Source organism: Macaca mulatta, chromosome X, assembly GCF_049350105.2.
Source record: "Macaca mulatta isolate MMU2019108-1 chromosome X, T2T-MMU8v2.0, whole genome shotgun sequence".
NCBI lineage: Eukaryota > Metazoa > Chordata > Mammalia > Primates > Cercopithecidae > Macaca > Macaca mulatta.
Window position 1 is genome coordinate 32,451,025 of NC_133426.1, and position 23,945 is coordinate 32,474,969.

At 35.4% G+C, this 23,945-nt stretch overlaps 1 protein-coding gene across 9 annotated transcripts in view; it reads right to left on the reverse strand.

Annotated features, from left to right (window-relative positions):
* Positions 1-23,945, reverse strand: part of DMD (dystrophin) — a 2,157,177-nt gene that overhangs the window by 1,446,302 nt on the left and 686,930 nt on the right. For all 9 annotated transcript variants that reach the window (XM_077988314.1, XM_077988313.1, XM_028842274.2 and 6 more), the window contains one exon: positions 8,354-8,477. In XM_077988314.1, coding sequence (XP_077844440.1) covers positions 8,354-8,477 — 124 coding nt within the window. The remainder of the gene's footprint in view (positions 1-8,353; positions 8,478-23,945) is intronic.

Consider the following 23,945-nt stretch of genomic DNA (forward strand, 5'->3'; position numbering starts at 1 on the left):
ACTACATTCAATGACTGATGTTCAGTCCTTACTTTACCTATCACCATGATTTGATTCAGTGGATTCCTTTTTCTTCTTAGAAGTATTTGCTAATTTGGCTTCATGTACTACTTGAACACAGAGCTCTCCTCCAACTTCAGAGGTCACCTTTACTCAATCTCCTTTGCAGGTTCCTAATCATGTCCCTGAACTCTCACTTTGGAGTGTCCTAGGCCTCAATCTATATTTTCCTTTGTTTAGGCCAAAAACAGAATCGTCCGCTCCTCTCTTTCTCTCAAGTCTCACATTCAATCCATCAGAAAGTCCTGTTGGCTCTAACCTCAAAACATATCCAGAAAGTGAGTTATTATGGTGCTCACTATTGCCACATTAGAAAAAGTACCCCATCATCTCTGAGGGGTATGAATGTTTCAAAATAGGATACTAAAGGTCTTTATATTTCAACCTTTGTTCTCTGATTATATATTATCAACACGGCAGACAGAGACAACAGGATTCAGTTCAACTCGCTGACAACTGAGTAAAAGCTCAAGTCCTTACCATGGTCTGATCTTAATTACTTCCTTAACCTTTCTGAATTCTTGTGCTACTAAATACCTTGCTTTTCTGCTGCAGACACACACTTAGCTGTTCCCTGATGCTACAGGCATGCTCCTGTTACACGGCTGTGCATTTATTTTTCCCCATGCCGAAAATGGCCCTAAATTAGACATTTGGACATTTTTCCCCATCAAATGCCACTTTTTCAGCTAGGCCTTTTAGTGCCACTCTGTCTACACACATACATACTCTAACTCTCATTTTATTCTACTCCTTGGAACTTATCACTAATATTCCATATGATTTACATATTAGTCTTGCTTCATTTCCATCTTTCCCACTAGAATGTAAACTATATAAGGTCAGGTATCCTTATCTATATCCTCCTCTACTCTATCTCAAGTCTCCATGAAAGTTGCTGGTACATTGTAGATACATAATAAGGCGAGCTCTATTTTAGCTTAATGCCTCCATATACAATATTATGGTCTCTCCCCTTACCCACAATGCTCTCTTAAAGTGTAAATTCCTAACAAACTCTAATAGCTCTACATAAAGTGGCTATAAAACCAGTCCATGGGGATACATGCTGCAAACTCAGTAAAGGAGGGATGGATTACATCAAAGTATTCTAGAAACTGCATATTAGATTGGGAGTTGGGCACATCCACCTTTTCTTCAGCTCAAGTCCTGACAATGGTAATAAACCATTATCTAAGTAGAAAAGAAAGAGTACCATATGCAATCCATGAGACAAAACTTGGTAGAATCTTAACTCTCTCTTTTTATTTCATGGCTCTGATATTCCACCTCCTGTATGTGTGTATGTACATGTATGTACACATACGTACTGTGTATATACCTCTTTCCCTTATTTTCAAGACCAAGGGTATCATCTGAATACTCTTCAACCATGGTCTTCATTTTCTTTTATATATTTCATCTTCAATGAAGATTTCAATATTTCTATATTTCAATATTAGTCCAAATACCTACAGTCAGAGTTCAGTCCTCACTACTGTACAAAAAGCTATTTTGTGAAAGTCATTAATTTTCTTCTTGTTAGGAAAAATGCTTCTTACAGCATTCAGTACTGATAACGACTACAATTATCTCCTTGAAAGTACCTTGTTCATAAAAATACCTTTGCCCTTGACAATATTATCTTTCTCTTAAATTTCTTCCTCATGAAGTCATCCAGCTTTTCTGTGTGTTTTTCTATAGAGCTGTTTATCATATACATGTCTACATGCATATAAATATATTTTTAATCATAAAAGGATAAATATTTTATAACACATAATTTTTAAATTATGTTATTAACATATAGAATACTAAATACTTTACTCAATATATGCTTAACATATGTTTAGAAGCCACTACTCAGATTCTAAAATATTTAGTACACATAATTTCAAGTAAAGTATCTAGAAGCTAAAAAAGGCATCAGTAAATCCACGTATCAGAAATGAGTGATTAATTATAAAATATAATATGGGCTCATGAAAATTCTTACAGATCATGAAGAATTATAAATTCTAAAATGGGTAACTTAAATGCAAAATAAAAGGCAATTAAGTTGTATAATATTCAATAAAAGGAACAAAAGTAAAATAATTTTAAGCAAAGGAACAGGGAGATTCACAAATTCCTCAATAAGTTGATTCAGACCTCTGTTCCTCCTCCTTTATTAGCACCTCTTAAAAGCCTCCTCTTTCTATATCTTCTCTAACATTATGAAAATAAGTTATGGATCTCTATCAGTCCTACTCTGATATTATAGGTAACTAAGAATCTACTCATTTAACATTCTATAATGAAGTTTTACCCTTTGACTGAAAAGTAACTTATTCACTCAAATGTTTATTCAGAAGTTGTTCTATCCTGCATATTGGTAATAGGTCCTGTCTTAAATGTGACTGCAGAGCTGAAAAAAAAATCACATACCCATAGAGTTAAATATTTATTGGGTTATGTGTTAGGCATGGGGACACTAAAAACCAAACACACACATAAAACCAAAAAAGCCATTTCATGTTCAAGTCCTGATTTCTGGAAATCAACAATGGAAATGAAGTGAAAATGACTAGAAATTAGTTTGCATAAGTAAACAAAAATTAGATCATTGCAGGCTTTATGAGAGCAATATGAAGACACTGACTTTGTCAACACTTTTCACACAAAGACAACTGGGAACATATTTGTAGATTATCAAAGTTAACCTGATTTACATGCTGCAATGAGAGAGACAGAGCATCACAGGGAACTATGGGGTTGTCTCTAAGAGTATGTTAGAAAAAGCTTATTTTAAGATGTGGGCTTGTGTTACGTGATAGGGGGCATCAAGTGGGGCTTTGTTTTGATTGGATGTTGTAAGAAAGTAGGGTAATTCTATGTTGAGTGTCCTAAAATTTTTATCTACATGGCAGAAGGAATGCAGAGAGGCTAAAGCTGTATTTAGTAAAGAAGCATGATGTGTCACATTAAAGAAGATGAGGGATATTTGGTCATCAGGGGTGGTTTGGACAATGCTATTCTTTTTGACCGTATTAAGATATGATTACAAAGTGGTCTTGCTTTTATCTTGATTCATCACAACCATGGAGTGTCCCTGAATGATGCTGGCATTCTTAGCAATTGTTTATATTCAACCAGAGAACATCACAGACTAGCTGCAAGTACCAAGGCAGCATCTAGCAGTTCCAAAGCCTAATTGAAGTGTCAAGCTAGCTACTGGCTATCAGTAGCTGATTTTATCTTTCTCAAATGATTATAAACAGAGACATAACAAGATCATACTTATGTTTTAATGAGTTTGGTTTGGCAGAGGTGATGTGAAAACTTCTAAAGGAACATAACATTAGTAGCAGAGAAGACCAACTAGGGGATTGTCATCTTAAATAGAAGTAAACCATGATATTAGCTTTAATCAGGGTTTTGGTGATGGGAATAGAGAGAATTGGACATTTTCAAGAGCTGTTAAGGAAGCAGGATTAATTGAACTTGTCAAAGACTGGACTTGTGAATGGTAGAAAAAAATCTAGATGACCCAGTTAGCTTTCAGGTTTCTGGATTAGGCTGTTTGCAGGGTGAAAGGAAGGAGAAAGAATAAAGGAGGTCTGGGGAAATAATGAGATTTAAGATATCAGGCAAACATCAATTAAAATTGTCTATTAGGCAGTCAGATGTATCACCCTCGGTTTTTTTTTTTTCTTTTTTTTATTATTATACTTTAAGTTCTAGGGTACATGTGCACAATGTGCAGGTTTGTTACATATGTATACATGTGCCATGTTGATATGCTGCAACCATTAACTCGTCATTTACATTAGGTATATCTCCTAATGCTATCCCTCCCCACTTCCCCCTCCCCAGTGAAGGACTGGTGTGTGATGTTCCCCTTCCTGTGTTCAAGTGATCTCATTGTTCAATTCCCACCTATGAGTGAGAACATGCGGTATTTGGTTTTCTGTTCTTGTGATAGTTTGCTGAGAATGATGGTTTCCAGCTGCATCCATGTCCCTACAAAGGACACAAACTCATCCTTTTTATGGCTGCATAGTATTCCATGGTGTATATGTGCCACATTTTCTTAATCCAGTCTGTCACTGATGGACATTTGGGTTGATTCCAAGTCTTTGCTATTGTGAATAGTGCCGCAATAAACATATGTGTGCATGTGTCTTTATAGCAGCATGACTTATAATCCTTTGGGTATATCCCCAGTAATGGGATGGCTGGGTCAAATTGTATTTCTAGTTCTAGATCCTTGAGGAATCGCCACACTGTCTTCCACAAGGGGTTTTAAGAAAGAGGTTTTAAGAAAGAGGTGTGAACTAAAGATACATATTGGGGGAGGGTTCATTCGAAAATAGATACTATTTGAATGGGAATGAATGAGGATATCCAGAGAAGAAAAACAAGGACTGTGAAGAATACCAATATTAAAGAAAAACTGAATTGGAACAAATGGACAAAAATGTGAAAGAATTAATCAGGAGAAAGCAGTATCCCATAAGCCAAGTGAGGAAAGAATTTCATGAGGGCAAAGAGGTTAATAGGTTCTAGTTCTACAGAGGGACTGAGTAAGATAAGGCACGTATATTCACATGTGTGTTTACAGGCGAGGACACTTTCTTAAAGATGAAAACACAACCAGTTTAAAGGCTGATGATAAAGAACCGGGACATAGATTTTTGACAATCTGGATATACAGCTGAATGGAAGCAGGTGGCTTAATACACAGTCAGGGATGCTGCTGAGAACATACACACAGAGATGAACCTCAACCAGGTGAAGCCTAGCCTCTTCCACCAAGGCAGGTGGGAAAAAAAAGAGAGAGAGAGAGAGACAATGAGCACAAATACCCACAATCTGAGAAATATTATTTTGACTAAAGTAGGAGATGAAGTCATTTACTGTGAATGACGGGGAAAGTTTAGGTACCCCACAAAGCTTGAAATAATTGTTGAGAGAAACTAAGGAGAAAATATACTTAGGATGAACGGAAAGCTTATGAAGAACTGCTGGTTTTGTTAAAATATGTTATTAAAGAAATGGAGTAATGCCTGACAATGACAACATCTACGTATAATCACGACAGCAGGTAGCTGAATTGAGGAGATGAGAGAAACAGAAGCTTTTAGCAATAGCAGGAGAGCCCACAGGGATGCTGAAATGACTAAGAATGAAAGAACAACTTGGGTGAAAAAGTCTACTAACCTAGTGCCAAAGTCTTCAATGAGAAAATATGATAAAATGGTAGATAATAGATGGCCAGAAGTCATTAACTGCAAGGAAAGAGGTATTTTTACATCAAGAGAGCAGTATCTTTGGAATTGTCTCTGTTAGGTGAGGGAGTCAGTCATTCTAAAGTAGTGGGGGTACAAAAGAGGGATGAGTCACAGTGCTGTTTTTGAGGGTAAAAGTGGTTTCCATGTATGAGTAGAATAAGTACACAGGACAGAAGTCTTGTCTGGAAAAAGGGTTTGAGCCTGCCGAGTGAGAGAGTGTAGGAAAGCACAGGAAGTGAAGCAAGGACAAGAAAGTGCAAAAGAGCATAGAGAGAAAGATAGAAGAAAAGATAGACTCGAGGTACATATACTCTGGGTAGTAAACACAGATAACAGAGATAGGAGAAAATGGAAGAATTAACTGGCTTGATGATTTCCAGCGGGAGTTAGTAAAAAGTTGATTCCGAAAGAGTGTAATCAAATGTAGATCCCATGAAGAGCCCAAAACCAGATGACCATAACGACTTGATAGGCAGGTTTTCAAGAGAAACTGGTACAAGCTCCAGATTTTCAGACACCTTATCAAACCCCCTTGCGATCAGAGAAGGCCATTTTTTTTATTACCAATTTACGTTACCATGTGCTCACTGAAGTAATTTGAGTAGTTAGAATCTGTTAATTCAGCTAAAAAGTCTGAACTGTGGTGACATTAAAAGAATGTGAGAGGGAACCGCTAGGTAAAGCCCAAGATTGTGTCCTAGAATATTGATTCTCAAGCCTTTATGTGCATAAGCTTCGCTCCTGGAAAATGTTCAAAGGCAAATTTTGATTTACTAGTTCTGAGATTCTATATTTCTGACAAGCTCCCAGACAATGTCAATATTTGTGGTCCAGGGCCATTTTGATTAGAAAGTTTCCCTAGAAATCAGCTTTTAAATAAGTGCATTTTGTTAATTATATGAATAAAACACATGGCGAATATACAAGGAAAAAAATTATGCTTAGGTTTAAAAGTTCCATTTTTTAAAATATGTGAAATTGAACTGATAATGGCCTATGATATGCTAATTGACTAAAAGCATTTGAAAGGAGTAAATGAAGAAATCAAGTGGAAAAAGAAAGAGTTGGTAATATTTAGCCATTTTTATTAATACCACTCAAGTTCGTGACACGAGCCTGCCATGAGTTCAAAATAACCTATATAAACTGACAGGTGATATAGTAAGAAAATTAATGTATACCTAAACTGAATATCCTCCATCATTACTATGTATTTCTCTTGAGGATTTTTAATACATATACATTATATTGAGCCTGAGGGAAACATCAAGGTAAATCATTTCATGTCCTATTTCAGTAGGCAATTAAGAACGATGTTGTTATTTCAGAAAATGAGAGTTCAGGGCGATAAAGGGGACTCACAAGGTATCAGAAAACCAGTTATAAAATATTGTACATTTTTGAGCACTTTTAGTCTGTCATGCTCCCACTATTGATAAAATGCAAATCGTTCAAAGGCAACCATGTAACACGAACTTTTATGATTTATATTCCTGAAATACTGGAACTCAATTTTCCTGCCTGATCAAAGCTGTTTTAAGATAAAGAAACAGACTATCAGACAGAAACCTATAAGAATCAAATCAATAACCATTTTTAATTAGTTGATAAAATGCCAAAGGTGATTCATATTTTCTGTGGTCAAATATGTGACACGAACTTTGAAAATCAGAGTTTAATGTTCTCTAATTAGTGTTCTACTACTCAGATAATTTCCCTCAAAAATCATAGCAAACAATATACCTTCAAAGAAGTAAACTTGAAAAAAGACATTTTGCCAATTTTCTACAATTACATATTATCTTTCAGTTTAATTTTAAAACTCAAACATTAGTAATATAATCATATTTCTCATTTCTTGAAACTGTTTAGAATAGTCTATTATAATGCTGACAACATGTCTTATAAAGTTAATAAATAATTTAAAATAACTTTCCAATTTATAAATAGTTAACTCTAAGAAGAACTGGTGATGAAATTGTCTCCCCTTTTTCAAGCAGCCTAAATATAGATTTTTTTCCAGAATATATATATATATATTTGTTTTTCTCCAAAAGTTCCAACCCCAACAGCAAACATTAGCTTGTAACTGAGGTAATGTTGTATTTGTAAAAATACAATAGATTTTGAACTTCAGGATTTGAATCCTAGAAAGAAAAAGCAGAGCTAATGTACACATTTAGATGTGACCTTCCCATGGATAGAATTACTTTTCATTCATAATCACTGCTTTTTAGCTTGCGTATTGTATTTACTCTGCCTGTTAGAAATTCTTTTACAAACTGTTGCCGATCATATACAAAGATGCATGTTTTATAATTGTTGAAGTCGAAAAATTAAAGCTTTGACAATTTCCCTAAAGATGAAGCAGCTTATATTAAATTAATAAAACTTCCTATTTGTGAAGGTCAAAATTATACCATCTCAGAAGGGAATAACAACAACAAAGCATCTGTTACCACATGTAAATACTGAGAAAGGCTGCACATCTTTTAGTTAAGGTAATACACAAATACCTGGGAAATTTAAATACCTTATAATATATGACAGGGATTGATGACTATAAAGAATAACTTTTTGATAATAGTGAGCATATAAACATGGTCCTAAGTATAGTATCTATATTATTCTATTCTATTTTACACTATTCTACTCTACACAATTCTGCAAGCTTGCTATTAAAGAAATCAACATGAATTCATGTTATAAAATTGTTAATTTACAGTTAAATAATGTGTAAGTTAAAGTAAGTTTATGAAAGGCATCCCTAGTCAGTCACAGAAGAATCCAGAAAGATTTCTCTAGGCTAAACTTTGATTTTGCTTGCTATCTAAAATATACTTTAAAGATATATTATTTTATCTTTAAACATTTTATCATTTAACATTTTATCATAATGCATATTTAAAATTTTATCATATTGCATTAATCTATCAACTAATAGAATCACAGATAACAAAGCACGGAGTTTACAAGCAGCACAAAATGTGCACACATATAAAAATTAATGCATAACCTACATTGACTTTTTCTTTTAAGTCTGAGAAGTTGCCTTCCTTCCGATAGATTGCAAATTCAGGACTCTGCAACACGGCTTCTGAGCGAGTAATCCAACTGTGAAGTTCAGTTATATCAACATCCAACCTAAGACAGCAAAAAATAAAAGTCATTATTTCTTATCTTTCTTCTATATAAAAAAAGGAATTTATCCGCATTTATCATTCTTTCCTCAATCTGAGACTCCTGCCTGATGCCTCTATTAGTATTAATAGCACCACTATTTTCCCCGTTAGGTAGACTCAAATTTGGAGTCAGCTTTGATCTAGAGTCTTATGATCACAGAGGTCATTTTATTCACCTCAATGTAAAAATCACTTCTACAATATCTCCTGTAAGCTATTACCCAGCCTCTGCTTGAATGTTTGCACTATTTAAAAAAGTACTACCTCCCAAGATAACCTTTTGTTTTTGGAAAGTATTTACGAGAAAAAAGAAATTCCTGTTGGTGGTCACCATTGAACCACATGCTCTTCTGTAGTCTCCAGTCATATTGCCTCTGGGTTTGGCCACGTGACTTTCTGTCACAAATGGGACAACAGTAAGAGTATTGCAAGTAAGGTTTTGATAAGTGCTTGCATGTCAGAGCTTGACTTTTTAGAGCACACACCCTGAGAAGGCAACAATTATATAAGAAGTACAATGACCTTGAGGAGATCATGTTTTAAGGAAGTTTAATCTATCCATGTGAAGAGGCCACATGAAGCAGCATGGGGCACCAGGAATGCAAATAAAGCCCTCTGTGACCCATCTCAATGCCAGCTGAAGACAGACAAATGAGTGCTCCAGTTGATGCCACATAGAGAAAAGAAATGCCCAAAGGGCACTGCCCAAGTTGAAGAACTGTGAGAAATAATAAGTGCTGCTTTAGGTCACTACATTTTGGTGTAAGTGGTTATGCTGCCATAAATATCAGATCGTCTATCCTGTTATTTTCAAACTTTTTTTTTTTTTTTTTTTTTTTTTTTGCAGAAATCTTCGGAGCCACCAGGGATAAATTATTCATTGTAATCAGGTGATTTAGGTATAGAAGAGCCAAAATATGGACTCAACCCAAGTGTCTAATAGAATAGTATTAAGCCTTTAAGAATATGAATATCCTTTCATTTGCAGCAACATATATGAACCTGGAGGAAATCATGTTAAGTGAAATAAGCCAGGTGTTATGACATGATCTCATTTACATGTCTCAAATACATATGACATATCTCAAAGACATATGACATGTCTCAAATATGACATGATCTCATTTACATGTGGAATCTAAAAAAAATCAAACTCAAAGAAACAGAAGACAATGTTAGTTTCCAGGAGCTGGTGGGGGTAGAGAGTAGTTGGAAAGATATTGGCAAAAGGATACAAAATTATAAATATTTGAAATCAGCTCTTTAAATTCATCAGTAGATACCTGATCGTCAGCCTACCCTATGCTTAGTCACTTCAGCGGATATTCTATGGTTTGTTGGTATCTTAGTTTCCTTAAGTTTGGTACTTAAAGGAAACATATCAGTAGTGTGTAGTATAAATAAGGAAGAATAGACAATTATCTTTTTGGTTTATAATACTTTCATTGATATAGCCCATGATTTCAATAAATATTTTCACTTCAATATTAGACTTTCAACTCACATTGCAATTCAATTGAGTTAAAACTTCTAGAATGTTTTCACATAAACTATCATTAAACCAGTTATATCACAACCTAATTACTATCACAAACTTGTGACCTGGTCTATTGAACTCCAATTTCAGGACTTTGAATCATATAAACCTGTTAGAATTTCTCACATTAGTTGCAGGCTATTGTTTTAAAATTAAACAGATACAGAACTTAATGGAACACAAAGCCCTTACAAAAACATATTCTCATTTTATATTCTTACAAAATTCTTTGGTTGGGTAATCACCAATTCCAACTGCCCATAGGATGAGATGGCGCTTCAGAGAAATTAAGTTAATTGACCTCAGTACCATGGATCAGAAACTTATTTTATCTAGTTCACCATCATGTCCTTCCACATCAAAAAGGAGATGGTTCATAGCATACAGATTGAGTTGTTATTTATCAGGGCTATCCAACTTGAAATTAAGAGACTAGGGATCTTGATTCCTCTAAATTCCATGTCATTGAATGTCAGTAAGTTATCTGTGTATGCATTATAAATGTTTATGGATTTTTATTGTGTGATATATGATTTTTATCTTTCCTATATATTTTATCCACAAGTTTGATTATCAGGTTTCTATTTCTTCATTCATAATGTTGATTAAAATATAGAGTACAATTACATGCTGTAAAAATCTTTCTCTCACACTCTCTTCAGCAATGTTAACTCCTTGAATAAATACTCTCCTACTATGGTCATTTGGTAACCTACCCAAACGAGTACATCATTTATGCAGATTTATCATCACAATGTCTTAAAACATTTTCATTTTTGCTTTGGTGCAACATAAAATTTCCTGTGTCTCTCAATCTGCAAGCATCTACTTGCCAGTATATTGGACAGAGGAGTGCTGGAATGTTAATACTTCAGGGGTGACCCTTAACCAGTGAGAGCTTGGAATTGGTGGATCAATATCCCAGCTCCCTTGCCCCTCAGTTAGACAATACTGAAGTATGATACACACAGTGTCTCAAAGGGTTCCCTGCATGATTGAGCTCCAGTTCCTTCCAGCAATAACCTGATCCCTAAATGTGTGCCATCCTTTATTGGCTACTTTATTTTTCTTATCTCACTTCCCTACTTTGATTCCTGGGGTCACTTTCCAAATAAACTGCTTGCATCTGAATCTTTCTCTTCAGATCTACTCGGGGCAACCCAAACTAAGGCAATAATCAATACCCTCAAATGAACCTAGCATCGTGCCATACTTTTTTCTTTTTTTTTTTCCCCCAAGTTGGGCTCTGAGTCTCTACAGGAACTATTTAAAACCTTTTTTCAAAGCTCTGGCCCATCCTCTTTCTGCAGCTCTCTCAGCAGATGATCTTGTTCTCTACCTTATAGAAACAAGCAGAATTATCAGAGTAGAACTTTTGCACTTCCTATTTCCAAACACCATCAGATCTGCATGTGTAGTCACCATTCTCATTCCGTTCTCTTACATTTGAGTTTCCTTTCTTTTAATTAAAATCATTCCCACTACCTACATTTTGAACTTTATTCTCTTACTTTTGCTCGAGCATCTGAGTCCATCCATTTTCTAATATTTATTTGAGACGGAGTCTCACTCTGTCACCAGGCTGGAGTGCGGTGGTGCGATCTGGCCTAACTGCAACCTCTGCTTCCCGGGTTCAAGGGATTCCCCTGCCTCAGTCTCCCAAGTAGCTGGAACTATAGTTAACACTGTTGACCATACTATCCTTTTGAAATTTTTCTTCCTTTGGCTTCATGATGCCACTCTATTCTAATTTGCCTTCTATTTCTATGACCATTGGTAATTTTTTCTTTGCAGGTCCATCCTCCTCCACCCTATCATTACGTACTAGATTTGATCATGCCTTGAATTACAATCTATTTATCAATGACTCTGATACGTGTATCTCTAATTCAGGCACTTCTTCTGAATTCCACAGCTATAAAACCATCTGCCTTTTGGATGTCTCCACTTGCATGCCGCAAAATCTCCTTAAACATTATATGCCAAGGTTTAATGTTTGATCTTCTCCCTCAAACTAGTACTCTATCAGTATTCCCCAGATCAGTAATTAGCATCACCACCCCTCATATCTGTTATCTTCATTTCTGCTATGGACTGGAATTTGTGCCCCACAAAAGTTCATATGTTGAAGACTAATTCCCAATGTGATGATATTAAAAGATGAGGTATTTGGGAGGTGATTAGGTCAAGAGGGTAGAGCCCTCATGAAATGAGTACTCTTAAACTGATCTGAAGAGATCAGCGTTCTCTTCCACCATGTGAGGGCACAGGGAGAGGGTACCATGTATGAACCAGGAAGCCTGCCCTTACAAGACACTAAATCTTCTGGTTCCTTGATATTAAACTTCCCAAACTCCAGAACTGGGAGACATAAATTTCTGTGCTTTATAAGCTACCCAGTGTACGATATTTTGTTACAGCAAACCAACTAAAACCCTCTCTCTTCCTTCCCATGTTTAATGTATTGCAAAGTCTATCTGTCACACATACATTCTCTATCTCCTGAATATGTATGCTTCTTCCTGTCTCCAAAGCCAGAACCCAAATTTGTGTTGCCATTAAATGTGACCAAAAATACTGCAATAGCTTTTCGCTTGGCCTCTGGGCAATATTTACAGAACCCTCTATTTTACGTACTACTGGAAAAATTTTCATTTTTTTTAATTGATGCATAAAAGATGTACTTAGTTTGGGGGTACATGTGATAATTTAACACATCCATATAATTTGTAAAGATCACATCAGTGTACTTGGGATATCCATCATCTTAAATGTTTGTCTATACTAGATACATTCAAATTATTCTCTTCTAGCTACTTTGAAATATACAGTAGTAAAAACATACCTGATTATATTACCTTCATTCGTAAAACCAAAGACTTTCTCATTTTTCTTAACAAAATTTCAATATGATCCTTTATAATCTGACCTTCATAGACCTCTTAACTGTATATTCTACTTTGTCTTTTATTCAAGTACTTGTAGAAACAAATTTCCCCTCATATTTTCTAAAGTAATTCAGAGCTATTCTTTATTCTTGTTCCTCCTCCAATGGAATAAAATCCTTCACTGACTCTCCCAAAATATTTTGAAAATTTAGTTGTTACTATAATGCATTTGGGCCACTTTGGTGAAATTTATTTGTCTGACTCAATTATACATCAGATACCCTCTGACTCATAAATGTGAGATGGGAATATCCACCAGTCACTTTCAAATTCACGCTTTAAATTTAATCTCTCTAGTCTCACCCTCTTTTCATTTAGACTATCTCTAGGAAAGATTACTCACTTCTACTTAGAGGTCCCTGAAACCCAATTGTGGCTCAAGGTACTAGGCTGACATCACGGCTGAAAGAAATTTGCTAAAGCCTGTGTTGGAGAAAGATTTCTACTAGGCATAAAATTGACATTGCTCTTGTTTGCACACTGTAGGGGCTCAGAAAATGATACCCCAAAGTATGGCACTTTGGCATGCTGAAACTTTGAACTAAAGAACACTGGAAGGCCTCAGCAGCAGCCTCGGAACCAAATTCTCTCTGACGTTCTCCTCCCCTCCTGTCTTTAACTCCACATTCTTCCCTGAAGTGAGTCATAGTAACCAGAATTCTTCTTCAAGGTAGGTCATAGAAACCAAAAATCCTCTCCTCTAACGCCAGTCATAAAAACCAGAATTATAACTCTGTATTTCCCCCACCTTTCTCTCCAGAAGCTAGCCATAAAAAATTACCTGACATACCTCTGTTTGATAGTAGGTCATAAGACCCTCATTCAAGTGGGGTCCTACCCCATGTCTAAGAGGAAGGAATTCTACACAGACAGGCCTGGCTGGTTTTCCCCAGTCTATTACTATTAGATCATTCCCTTTTTGTCCAATCACATTCCTACATGGCTGTCTACTCTTTATCAAATCTAAATAGACAGTTTTCCTTTGGGTCATTGTGTCTTCATTTCTGAAGGCTCCCATGTCACCTAAAACTTTTATTAAATATCTCATGCTTTTCTCTTGTTAACCTATCTTTTGTTATAGGAATGTCTGTCATGACCTGTATAAGGAGGAAGGAAAGGGATCATAGCCTTTCTGCTCCTATAACACGTTGATGTAACTGTTATACCGCCACCTCCAATTCACTGCAGAAAAAAGAAGTTTTTTTTGTTTTTAGTTTGAAAGTAAATAATTTTCATTCAAAAAGAAATCTTATAACACTTTTAGAGGTGTATTTTCCTGAAAAATGCAAAATTGTATGTTTCCTTTTAAAACAGTCAATGTCTCCCTTTTTTCCCTTTCATAAAGTATATACTAAGTGCTTACTATGTGCCAGACATGCTATTAACTCCATGAAGAACAGAGACGAGAATGCATTAGTCCACATTATCAAATAATTTGGTTTAGTGAAGCATTTGTTTGACAAGATAAAAATGGTTTAGACACAGAACTGGGGCTCAGCTCACACTGGTCTTTTTAAGAGGATAATCAAAAAACACCTTCTCTGTAAATTAGGATTAAATCAGCTTCTAGCCTAGAGGCTCTGCCAAGTATATTGGTTATCTCCACACAATGAAGGCTTTGTGGAATCAACACCATGGTAACTGTCTGTTTGCTTCTCTGTCTGTGAAGATTTTAAGGGAGGCCTGGACACCAGTTGGCACGTAGTTCTGATAATTCAAATCAATTCAAACAACAGGATGTGAAATTCTACAGAAAGGGCTTTCCTCATTCAATTTTTTGTCTGATTTTATAAATTTGGAAGGGGATTGCATGCAGTGCGTGAACTTACCTTTTATACAAAGACCGTGTGGAGAGTGATTACACTCGTTTTCTGATTTACAGATTTTTAAAAAGGCAATTTCAAATTTTGCTAGGGCAGTGGTGAGGAGCGTGTTTCGACTAAGGAAAATAACCTGTTCATAAGCACAGAGGTTAATATGTTACACTTCCTTTCTGAAATGGAACAAAGAAACATATTAATGAGTCTGGACTCTTCTCAACTGTTGGAGTTCTTCTCTTCTTTCTCTATCATTATTGTGATATCTTGATTTCATGGGAAATAAGTGGAAACTGAACCCAATTCTTACATGATTCAAGCTCTGAGCTATTCCTAACCTAATCTTTTATTTATATTTATTTTATGTTGCTTCCATTTGGACTTCTTCCTTCAAACATCTCTGATTTCCTTACTAAAACTATTTTTGTCCAAACATAATGCACAGTCAGCCTACACTCTGATACTTAACATGTACCACCATCTCTTAGAGTTCTGGTAGTTAACTGCCAGCTACTAGCATTGTTTTATCTCCAATATTCTGCCAGTGGATAGCCTCATCTCTTCATGCCAGCAATGAGGATGGAAGGGTGAAGAGGAAGCACAGGCAGGGTTTCAAAGGCCTCCCAAGTACTCTCCCTGAGTGCCAATGGCCTACATCCAACGCTTAGGTTCAGTGACATTTTCAATGCACAATGAACACAGTCTCCTTCCTGGATCCTACTCAGACCCTGACTTCCAAGAAGCAGTTGCATGTTTATTTTATTCCTTATCAATTTAACAACTTTCGCTTCATCACTTTTTGTGGTTTGTCCTGTAGTTTTCATGTATTTCACTGCTACTAAATCTTCAGATATCTTTGCTGAGATGCATGGTAAATGAACAGGCTCCTCTGATTTAAATGTCTTCATGCTTATAAATTGGGTGCTATCTACTCTTCCCAGGGCTTTGCAGATGGCATTTTCTATCATACTTTGCACTACATGAGCCTGGGTATTTAATCAGGAACGAAATTTATCATTCAGATGTAACTCAGTTACCTCCTTTAAAAGCCTCAAGGAAAACACTGAAGACTTATTTTCAATGCCATATTCAATCTTGGATTCCGTACATGTCTTTTTGCTTCTTCATAAAATTACTCATTTCTAATAATTCTTTTTTCCCACTTTAACAACTCACATAAAACCACTGTTAATGAACTTACATATCATAAGTTGCTCACAATGGGCCCCTACACCTTTGGGATCAGCCCATTAATATATTCCTTAGTGCTTAACTTACCTTCCTCACATACTTAACTCTGTACTTAACATACTTCCGTATGTTATCACAGACTCTATCCCTCAAATGCAGTTTATCTTTACCTAGCTTAAAATCTCCTTTAGCTAATAAAAAGTAACTTCTCATTCTCTGTTCACAAATGATTATTTCTGTAATTATTGATGAATATTCTGTTCTCTATTCTTCAAGTATATCTTTAAACCTCAGTTTGTTATTATTTATGATTAGCAGTGAAGTGACAATTTTTACTCCTTTGCAAATACACTCATCAGAAACCCCTGAAATTAAAACCTGTAAAGTCCCATTATACAGGGCAAGTAAGTCTTTGATTTTTTTTTTTTTTCTTTGCAGAAGTGTATTACTAAACCAAGACAGTTTTTCAAAAAGACCTTCTATTTTTTGGAAGTTTCAAAATATCAAAAGCATGGGGCATATATACCAAATATTCAGACAGTGACAATTTTTCTCAGTATTATATTGTACAAATAGACTCAACGTCATCCAGTTGAATTTCCCATAAAAACGATGTAAATTAGGTTAATTACATCCCGTATGGTAAATACTGGGAGATACCTGTGTGTATATATAAATGTTTAAAATAAATTTAAAGGCAAAAAAAAAACACATAAAAACATCTCAAAGAACTAGAGAAATGTTTGCCATTTAAGAAGTTGTCAATAGTAAAACATTATACGGAATTAGTGCTACATAACTGTGCTAATTATGTCAGAAGAGCCTCCTGATGGGCAGTGACTGTGTTCTGTTAATTTTCTTTACAGTGACTGTCACATAACCTATTAAACTAAGATGACACATTTACATAAATTTTAATTCAGTCACTTTCAAGATACCAGTTAGAACTCATCATTCCCAAATGTGTAAACTTTGAAAGTGGAAGTCCTCCAAGCTCCTAAACTTAACTAATTTGATTAGTGAACTAGGTTTATGAATGGTCATTTTACGTATTTAAACATCTTAGCGTGTAGAATTTTATAAAAACTTATGAGCCTCATCCTTAGAAACCTGAAAGTAAAATGCTGATGCCTGTGAAATACGTTAACCATTGCAGGGCCCCAGGGCTCTAGGCCTACACCAGATCACTTATGAAACCAATTCTTAATGTATATTTTAATGAGCTAGGAAGCAAGTGTTAATAGGAATAAAACCATAATTATTTTTTGTTGATATTAAGGAAGAAATAATTTTGGAGGTAAGATTTTCCAACTTTGGTATATTTTTAAAAATCACCTTTCTTCTTCAGAATTTTAGAAAGTGAGAAGACATTTTAATTCCATATTACTATACAGGTACTCTCCTGACCTAAATCCCCAACCACGTGAAGATGAACTACTATTCATCTTACAAGACTCAGTTCAAGATACACATCGTCTGTGAAGGTTTTCTGGATCAACCTCTCTCTACTTTCAACTTTCCTTCTGGGAAAACTTGTCCCTCTCTGCTTGTTTCCATATGGCATTTGCTTTAAAAAAAAAAATCAAATAATAGAATACAAATTAAATTTGCATCAAATAGGTCTTATAAAAATACCAAATGAAATTCAGTATAAATCCAATTTTTTTTTTTTTTTGAGATGGAGTCTCGCTCTGTCGCCCATGCTGGAGTGCGGTGGAGCCATCTTGGCTCACTGCAAACTCCGCCTCCCGGGTTCACGCCATTCTCCTGCCTCAGTCTCCTGAGTAGCTGGGACTACAGGCGCCCGCCACCTCGCCAGGCTAATTTTTTCTGTTTTTAGTAGAGAAGGGGTTTTACCGTGTTAGCCAGGATGGTCTCGATCTCCTGACCTCGTGATCCACCCACCTCGGTCTCCCAAAGTGCTGGGATTAGAGGCGTGAGCCACCGCTCCTGGCCAAATCCTATTAGTTCTAAAAATATTTTTAGGACTTTGAGGTGCATTGACTACATGGTAACTATTATATTTTTGTAATTACAGAATATTATTAAAGGGGAAATCCTGTTTAACCAAAAGAAAACAAGCTAATATTTAGACAAATAGCTCCCTCTCCAAATCAAGATAGTTTGTATACACACACACACCACATACACATTTGTATAGAGTAAGTGTGCCTCCCTCTGTGGAAGGGGGAAAGATAGGGCCACATGACTGTCTTGTATTTTGTAATATGTGTGATACGTGTTTGTGTATGTTTAAGTGTGCTTTAAATGTACAGTAAATGTGTGTTTAAAAATATACTGAGCTGAGGGTCAGGCATGGTGGCTCACGCCTGTAATTCCAGCACTTTGAGAGGCCGAGGCCGGCGGATCACCTGAGGTCAGGAGTTCTGGACCAGCCTGGCCACCACGACGAAACCCCGTCTCTACTAAAAATACAAAACATAACCGGCTGTGGCGGTGGGTGCCCATAATCCCAGCTACTCAGGAGGCTGAGGCAGGAGAATTGCTTGAACCGAGGAGGCAGAGGTTGCAGTGAGCCAAGACTGTGCCACTGCATTCTAGCCTGGGCAATAGAACGAGACTCAGTCTCAAAAAAAAAAAAAAGAAAAAAAAAAGATATATATATATATATATATATATACACACACACACACACATATATATACACATATATACACATATACATACATATACTGAACTGAAAATCAGGCACCACAGGTTTTAATCCCTAATTTTTATCTTTTTGGTGTTTTCTTGTGTAAATTAATTTCTTCAATCTTCATCGACATCTTGCTTTAAATTGTAAAAATTTAAAAGCTGTTATCAAATTGGTCTTGAAGTAAAAACATACTGCAAACCAAAAATAAAAGTCTAACTCCCCCTCCAAAGGGACTTCTTCCTCAGCCAGGGCTCTTAAAATTTAACCTGAAAGACTGATTCAGGCCATGAAGGGAAGTGGGGGTCGGACATGCCACATTATACCTCTCTGGCACTCACATCAACACAGACTTTAAGTCTGATAAGAAACATTTTACAGCCTGTTCTCTCCGAAACCTGCTAGCTAAAAGCTTCAACTGCATGATAAATCTTTGGTCCCTATGTCTTATTTCAACCCAAACATTAGTTTCTATTGATCCCAGGTCTTTAGACAAACTCAACCAACTGTCAACCAGAAAATGTTTCAATTTACCTAGAGCTTGGAAGCCCCCACCCCCACCCAGTTGTCCTGCCTTTCTGGACCAATGTATTTCTTAAATGTACTTGATTGATGTCTCATGCCTCCCTAAAATATGTAAAACCAAGCTGCACCCCAACCACCTTGGGCACATGTCCTCAGGACTTCCTGAGGCTGTGTCACAGGCACGAGAATTCCACCTTGGCAAAATAATTTTTTTTTTTTTTGGGGGGACAAAGTCTCACTCTATCGCCCAGGCTAGAGTGCAGTGGCACGATCTTGGCTCACTGCAACCCCTGCCCCTGGGGTTCAAGCAATTGCCATGCCTCAGCCTCCCAAGTAGCTAGGAATAGGCAAAATCAACTAAATTAACTGAGACCTGTCTCAGATTTTCTGGGTCTACAATACAAATGCTTTTAAAAAATTACTTGTAAATATGTTTACTTACCTCTCTAATTAAAGACGTTTTGACTCAAGACACAAAACTGAGATCAGCTTTGCTTATATTGTGCCTTTGATATTCCACTTACATTAGTCTACTCATCTAGCAATCAAATTAAATAAAATCGAAAGATGTTTTAATTCCCGGTTATAATAAAAAGCCTACAACCTCTTCAGTGGTTTACACAGCACCTGGAACAGTATGACAGATGAGAAAGGACTCTGTCTTCAGGTAGTAGAAACTGCTATATTAACAATCTTATCAAAAACCTATTTTTCCTTATATTTGCATGGTCTCAAATGTATTCCTAGTTTTATATGTGTAATTTTAAGCACATCACTCATAAAATAATATGTTTCAGTACAGTAAAATTTAATGATTTCAGATTGCACTGAAATGCATCTTTAAAAGATACTAAAAAATCAATTTCTGTAGTGTTTACCTTGTCCTAAAATATGCCTATTTAACATGTGCCTCAAAAGCTGAATTCTAGTCCAAACACAAAATATTGTCCTTAAAATTGTACATCTTCTTTACTATCAATTATGGCATACCAAATTATGTACTTAATATGTTTTAAAATTCTGCTATTTAAAATACATGCCCTTGCATACAAATTCAATGATTTAATATTTTAAGCTATTAATGCCAAAAATATCTGAGTTATTTGGTATTGATGTTCATCTTTGCACCCCTAGAATCATTGATTGCACTGAAGAGAATAAAACTGCTGTAAAATATCGCTTCTCTGCCCAAAGTAAAACTTACCTACAATATTTTGACATCTGGTAGGTAGAAATGATGTTAAAATAATCTTCCTACCTTAATGTGGTATTAAATCTTAATCATTTCAAAATTCATTGGTAATATTTATTTCTAAAGTATGACATGGTTGAACAGATGTCACATTTATAAGTTTTGTTTCTGTATCTTTCAGAGAAACAACCTTAAAAATTAAAAGGTAAGAAACCCCCACAAATTCTAAAATGTCAACTGCTATATTAGAGGAATTAGTTATAAAGCCAAGGAGTGTGAAAACATGTGGGCAAAAATTGCATGACCCAGAGGGTGGGAAATAAAATGCTGCTAAGCTACAGATGCCTAAAGCCTATTTTTCATTTTCAATAAATTGAAAGTCCCTTTGAAACACACTTCTGTGCAAGAAAATCACCTTAACACAAGTTAATAGAAATTTTCTCTTAAATGATAGATGAAATCTTGTCATAGTAATAAATCTATGATCATACAATATAATATACTCAAGTTGAAAATCCTGAGTCATATATTTTAAAATCAAATGTAAAGTTTATTTAAAATGATGAAATTGAAAAGCTGCATATGTCCTTGGGAGAAATAAATGTGGGTCACTAGAGGGCGTACATTCCCTTTCACAGCTTCAATTTGGCTTCTCTTTCATTTTCTTATCTACATAACGATAATATGGTAACGAAAGGATTTTTCATGGAAGTTTTACTTACACAGAAACGTAAAATGTCCAAAGATATAGATAAAATGGTGTACAAAAAATATGTAAGACACTCTCAGATGCACAGTTAAAATGCCTTCAGCCATTTTGAGGCACACACAAAAATATCTTGAAGCCATAAGACATAGAATCCCTTGAGAAAATATGTCCACAGTTTGGAGAGTCATGCTTAGTTCCAATAATTTAGTAAAATTTTCTGGATTATGTACCAAGTAGTTTTCTCTCCCAAGTTCATTAATTTTAACTAATTTTTGAATGTTTAATTAAATATGTGGACACTTGTGTTCTATAAAGCAGCTTAAAATTATACTGCTATATCACCTGAAGTTTTTTAAAATGCCAAACTTCCATTCAAATTTAAAGTAAAGAGACAAATATCATTTTAAGCATCTTAATCAGGTCACAGGTTTTCAAAAAGAAAACAATCTCTCAAGAAACCTTGCATGTTATTCATTATAGTTTTTATTTTTGTAGATTGATCATGAATAGAAAAGTTGAAGATCTTCATTTAGTTTCAATATACAGTGAAGCATTGAGTCAAGACTCAAGAACAGGTCTGTCTGAATCCAAAGATTTCTACCGCACTACATTTTTCTTTTGTTCCAAATCAAAGAGAAACCCATCTTAAAAAAAAAAATAAGGATAAGTCAACATAGAATTACTGTTCATTGCTACACAGTACAGTAATTTAGTGGTTTTGACTATGCTATCTTGGATTATACCAGAATTTGATTGGATATTAATTCTGAAAATTTTCATTAGTCTAAACTATGATCCTTAGTTGTATACTTTGTACCCTAATGGCAATATAAAATAATTTATTTCCCAATTTATTATTACCTTGGAATTTCCCTTAATTTCCTAAAATCCTCAACTTTCTAATCTGATGACACATTTTCCCACATCAGAGAAAAAATTAAGCATAGATGAAAAGAGTTACTGCTTATTATATAATGTAGTTAAGACCATGGTGAGCTCCAGAAGTCTTCTACTTGGAAAAAAAAAAGTTCAATTATATGGAAATTCCACTTATTTTTGACGCAGAAAAAGACATCTAAATTTTAAAGAAATCTTTTGAGTGAAAAAGGTCTCTGTATTTAAAGATAATCAAATGTTCCCACGGAACACTAGTCAGTCAACGATACTTCAGAATGTAGAACAGACAATCTAGAGTAAGTGCACAGTGTCCATAGGCTTCGGCGAATTCTTAAGGAGTTCCAGTCAAGCATTTTATTTCGCTAAATAATTTGATAAAATCACCTTTAACTTATTAAAAGACAGCAAGGCGAGGAGTTTCCGAAGGCAGCATCCTGAGCTAGGTTGTCTGGGTTCAAATCCTAGCTGTGCTGCTTTGTGTAAACTATGTGACCATGAGCAAGTCACTTGAAATTTCTGTGGCACATTGTTATCATTGGCAAAGAGTGACAATAATAAAACTTACTTTGTAATGCTCTTTTAAGTGTGAAATATATTAATATGTAGCAAATATTTGCAGAAACCATATACATATTAGCTATTGTTATTATCTTCCATGATCCTTTTTTAACTGGCTTCAAGCTATCTCTATGTCATTTTTCACTTTCTTACCTGTGAGAGTGGTCATATTTGTTTTAGTGTCTTGTTAATGACTGATAAAGTAAATGCCACAACTGGAATAACAAGAATAAAAACTGCAAACACAGCTATAGCAAAGACAATAACACATATAAACATAAACCAACAGCAAAATAGTCTCATTTTACCCGTTAGTGCAGGAATCCCCAAAGTATGTTCTATGGGATGAATATGGTCTGCCATCTAATTTGGTAAATAAAATTTTACTGGAATGCAGTCATGCTCATTCATTTATACATTATTTACGGCTGCTTTGTAGCTACAGCAGCAGAGCTGAGTAGTTGTAAAATAAATTTTGTGATACACAAAACCTAAAATATTTACTGTCTGAACCTTTAAAGAAAAATTTTCAGACCCCCTTCCCAGTCTATGAAACCAAGGTAAGATGGCCTCTCTCTCCCAGCTCGCAAGTGAGATCAAAATGATATGGTTCACAGTAGCCATATCATATTTCTCTCTCTCAAAAACATGCAATGGCGCTCCATGGCCAGAAGGTTACAGTCTACATTCCTTAATCTTTTATTGAAAACCTTTAGTTATTATGAACCCAATCTACCTTTTCAACCTCATTCCTTACTTCTAAACTTCCTTTACTTCATACTTCTGCTCTAGGCAAACAAGAATACTTAATAATCCCATTTAAGGTTTTTTTGTATACAGACTTTCCCCCGCATTGAACTGTCACTTTCCCTCATCTTGAGCCCAATGCTTCCCTACTCTTTAATTGTCCAATCAGATGCTAATTTTCCCATGAGCCTTCCACGCCTAAGTCTCAAGCAGGAAGTGAACTTTTCTTCCTTACAACTTTTCTAACATTGTATTAGTACTTATTCTTCATGACAGTTTATGCTGGGTGCAAGCTTCCTGAGGGAAAGGTTAGGTTTACAGTTAAAATAACTGGAGTGTTTTACAAATCCTAGCAATCCATTAGATATTAGTTCAGTGAACAGGAAAATTAGCATGAAAACTAGTGTTGCTGTCCCTTCTTTCTTGAAATGATATGGACTCATAATGACTATAGAAGTGTTCAAAGAAACCCACCATGCATTGGATGATGACCTGGATCCTATGGGAGGCAATTTAAACTTTGAACACTCTCAGTGTGAAAGGTCCTTGAGTTTAAGAGAATTCAATATGCTTGTGGGTCTTTCAAATTTAAATAACTTCCAACCTGGGTTGAGGAAGGATCTAGTGCAATGTGGAAAGCCATTTCAATCTGA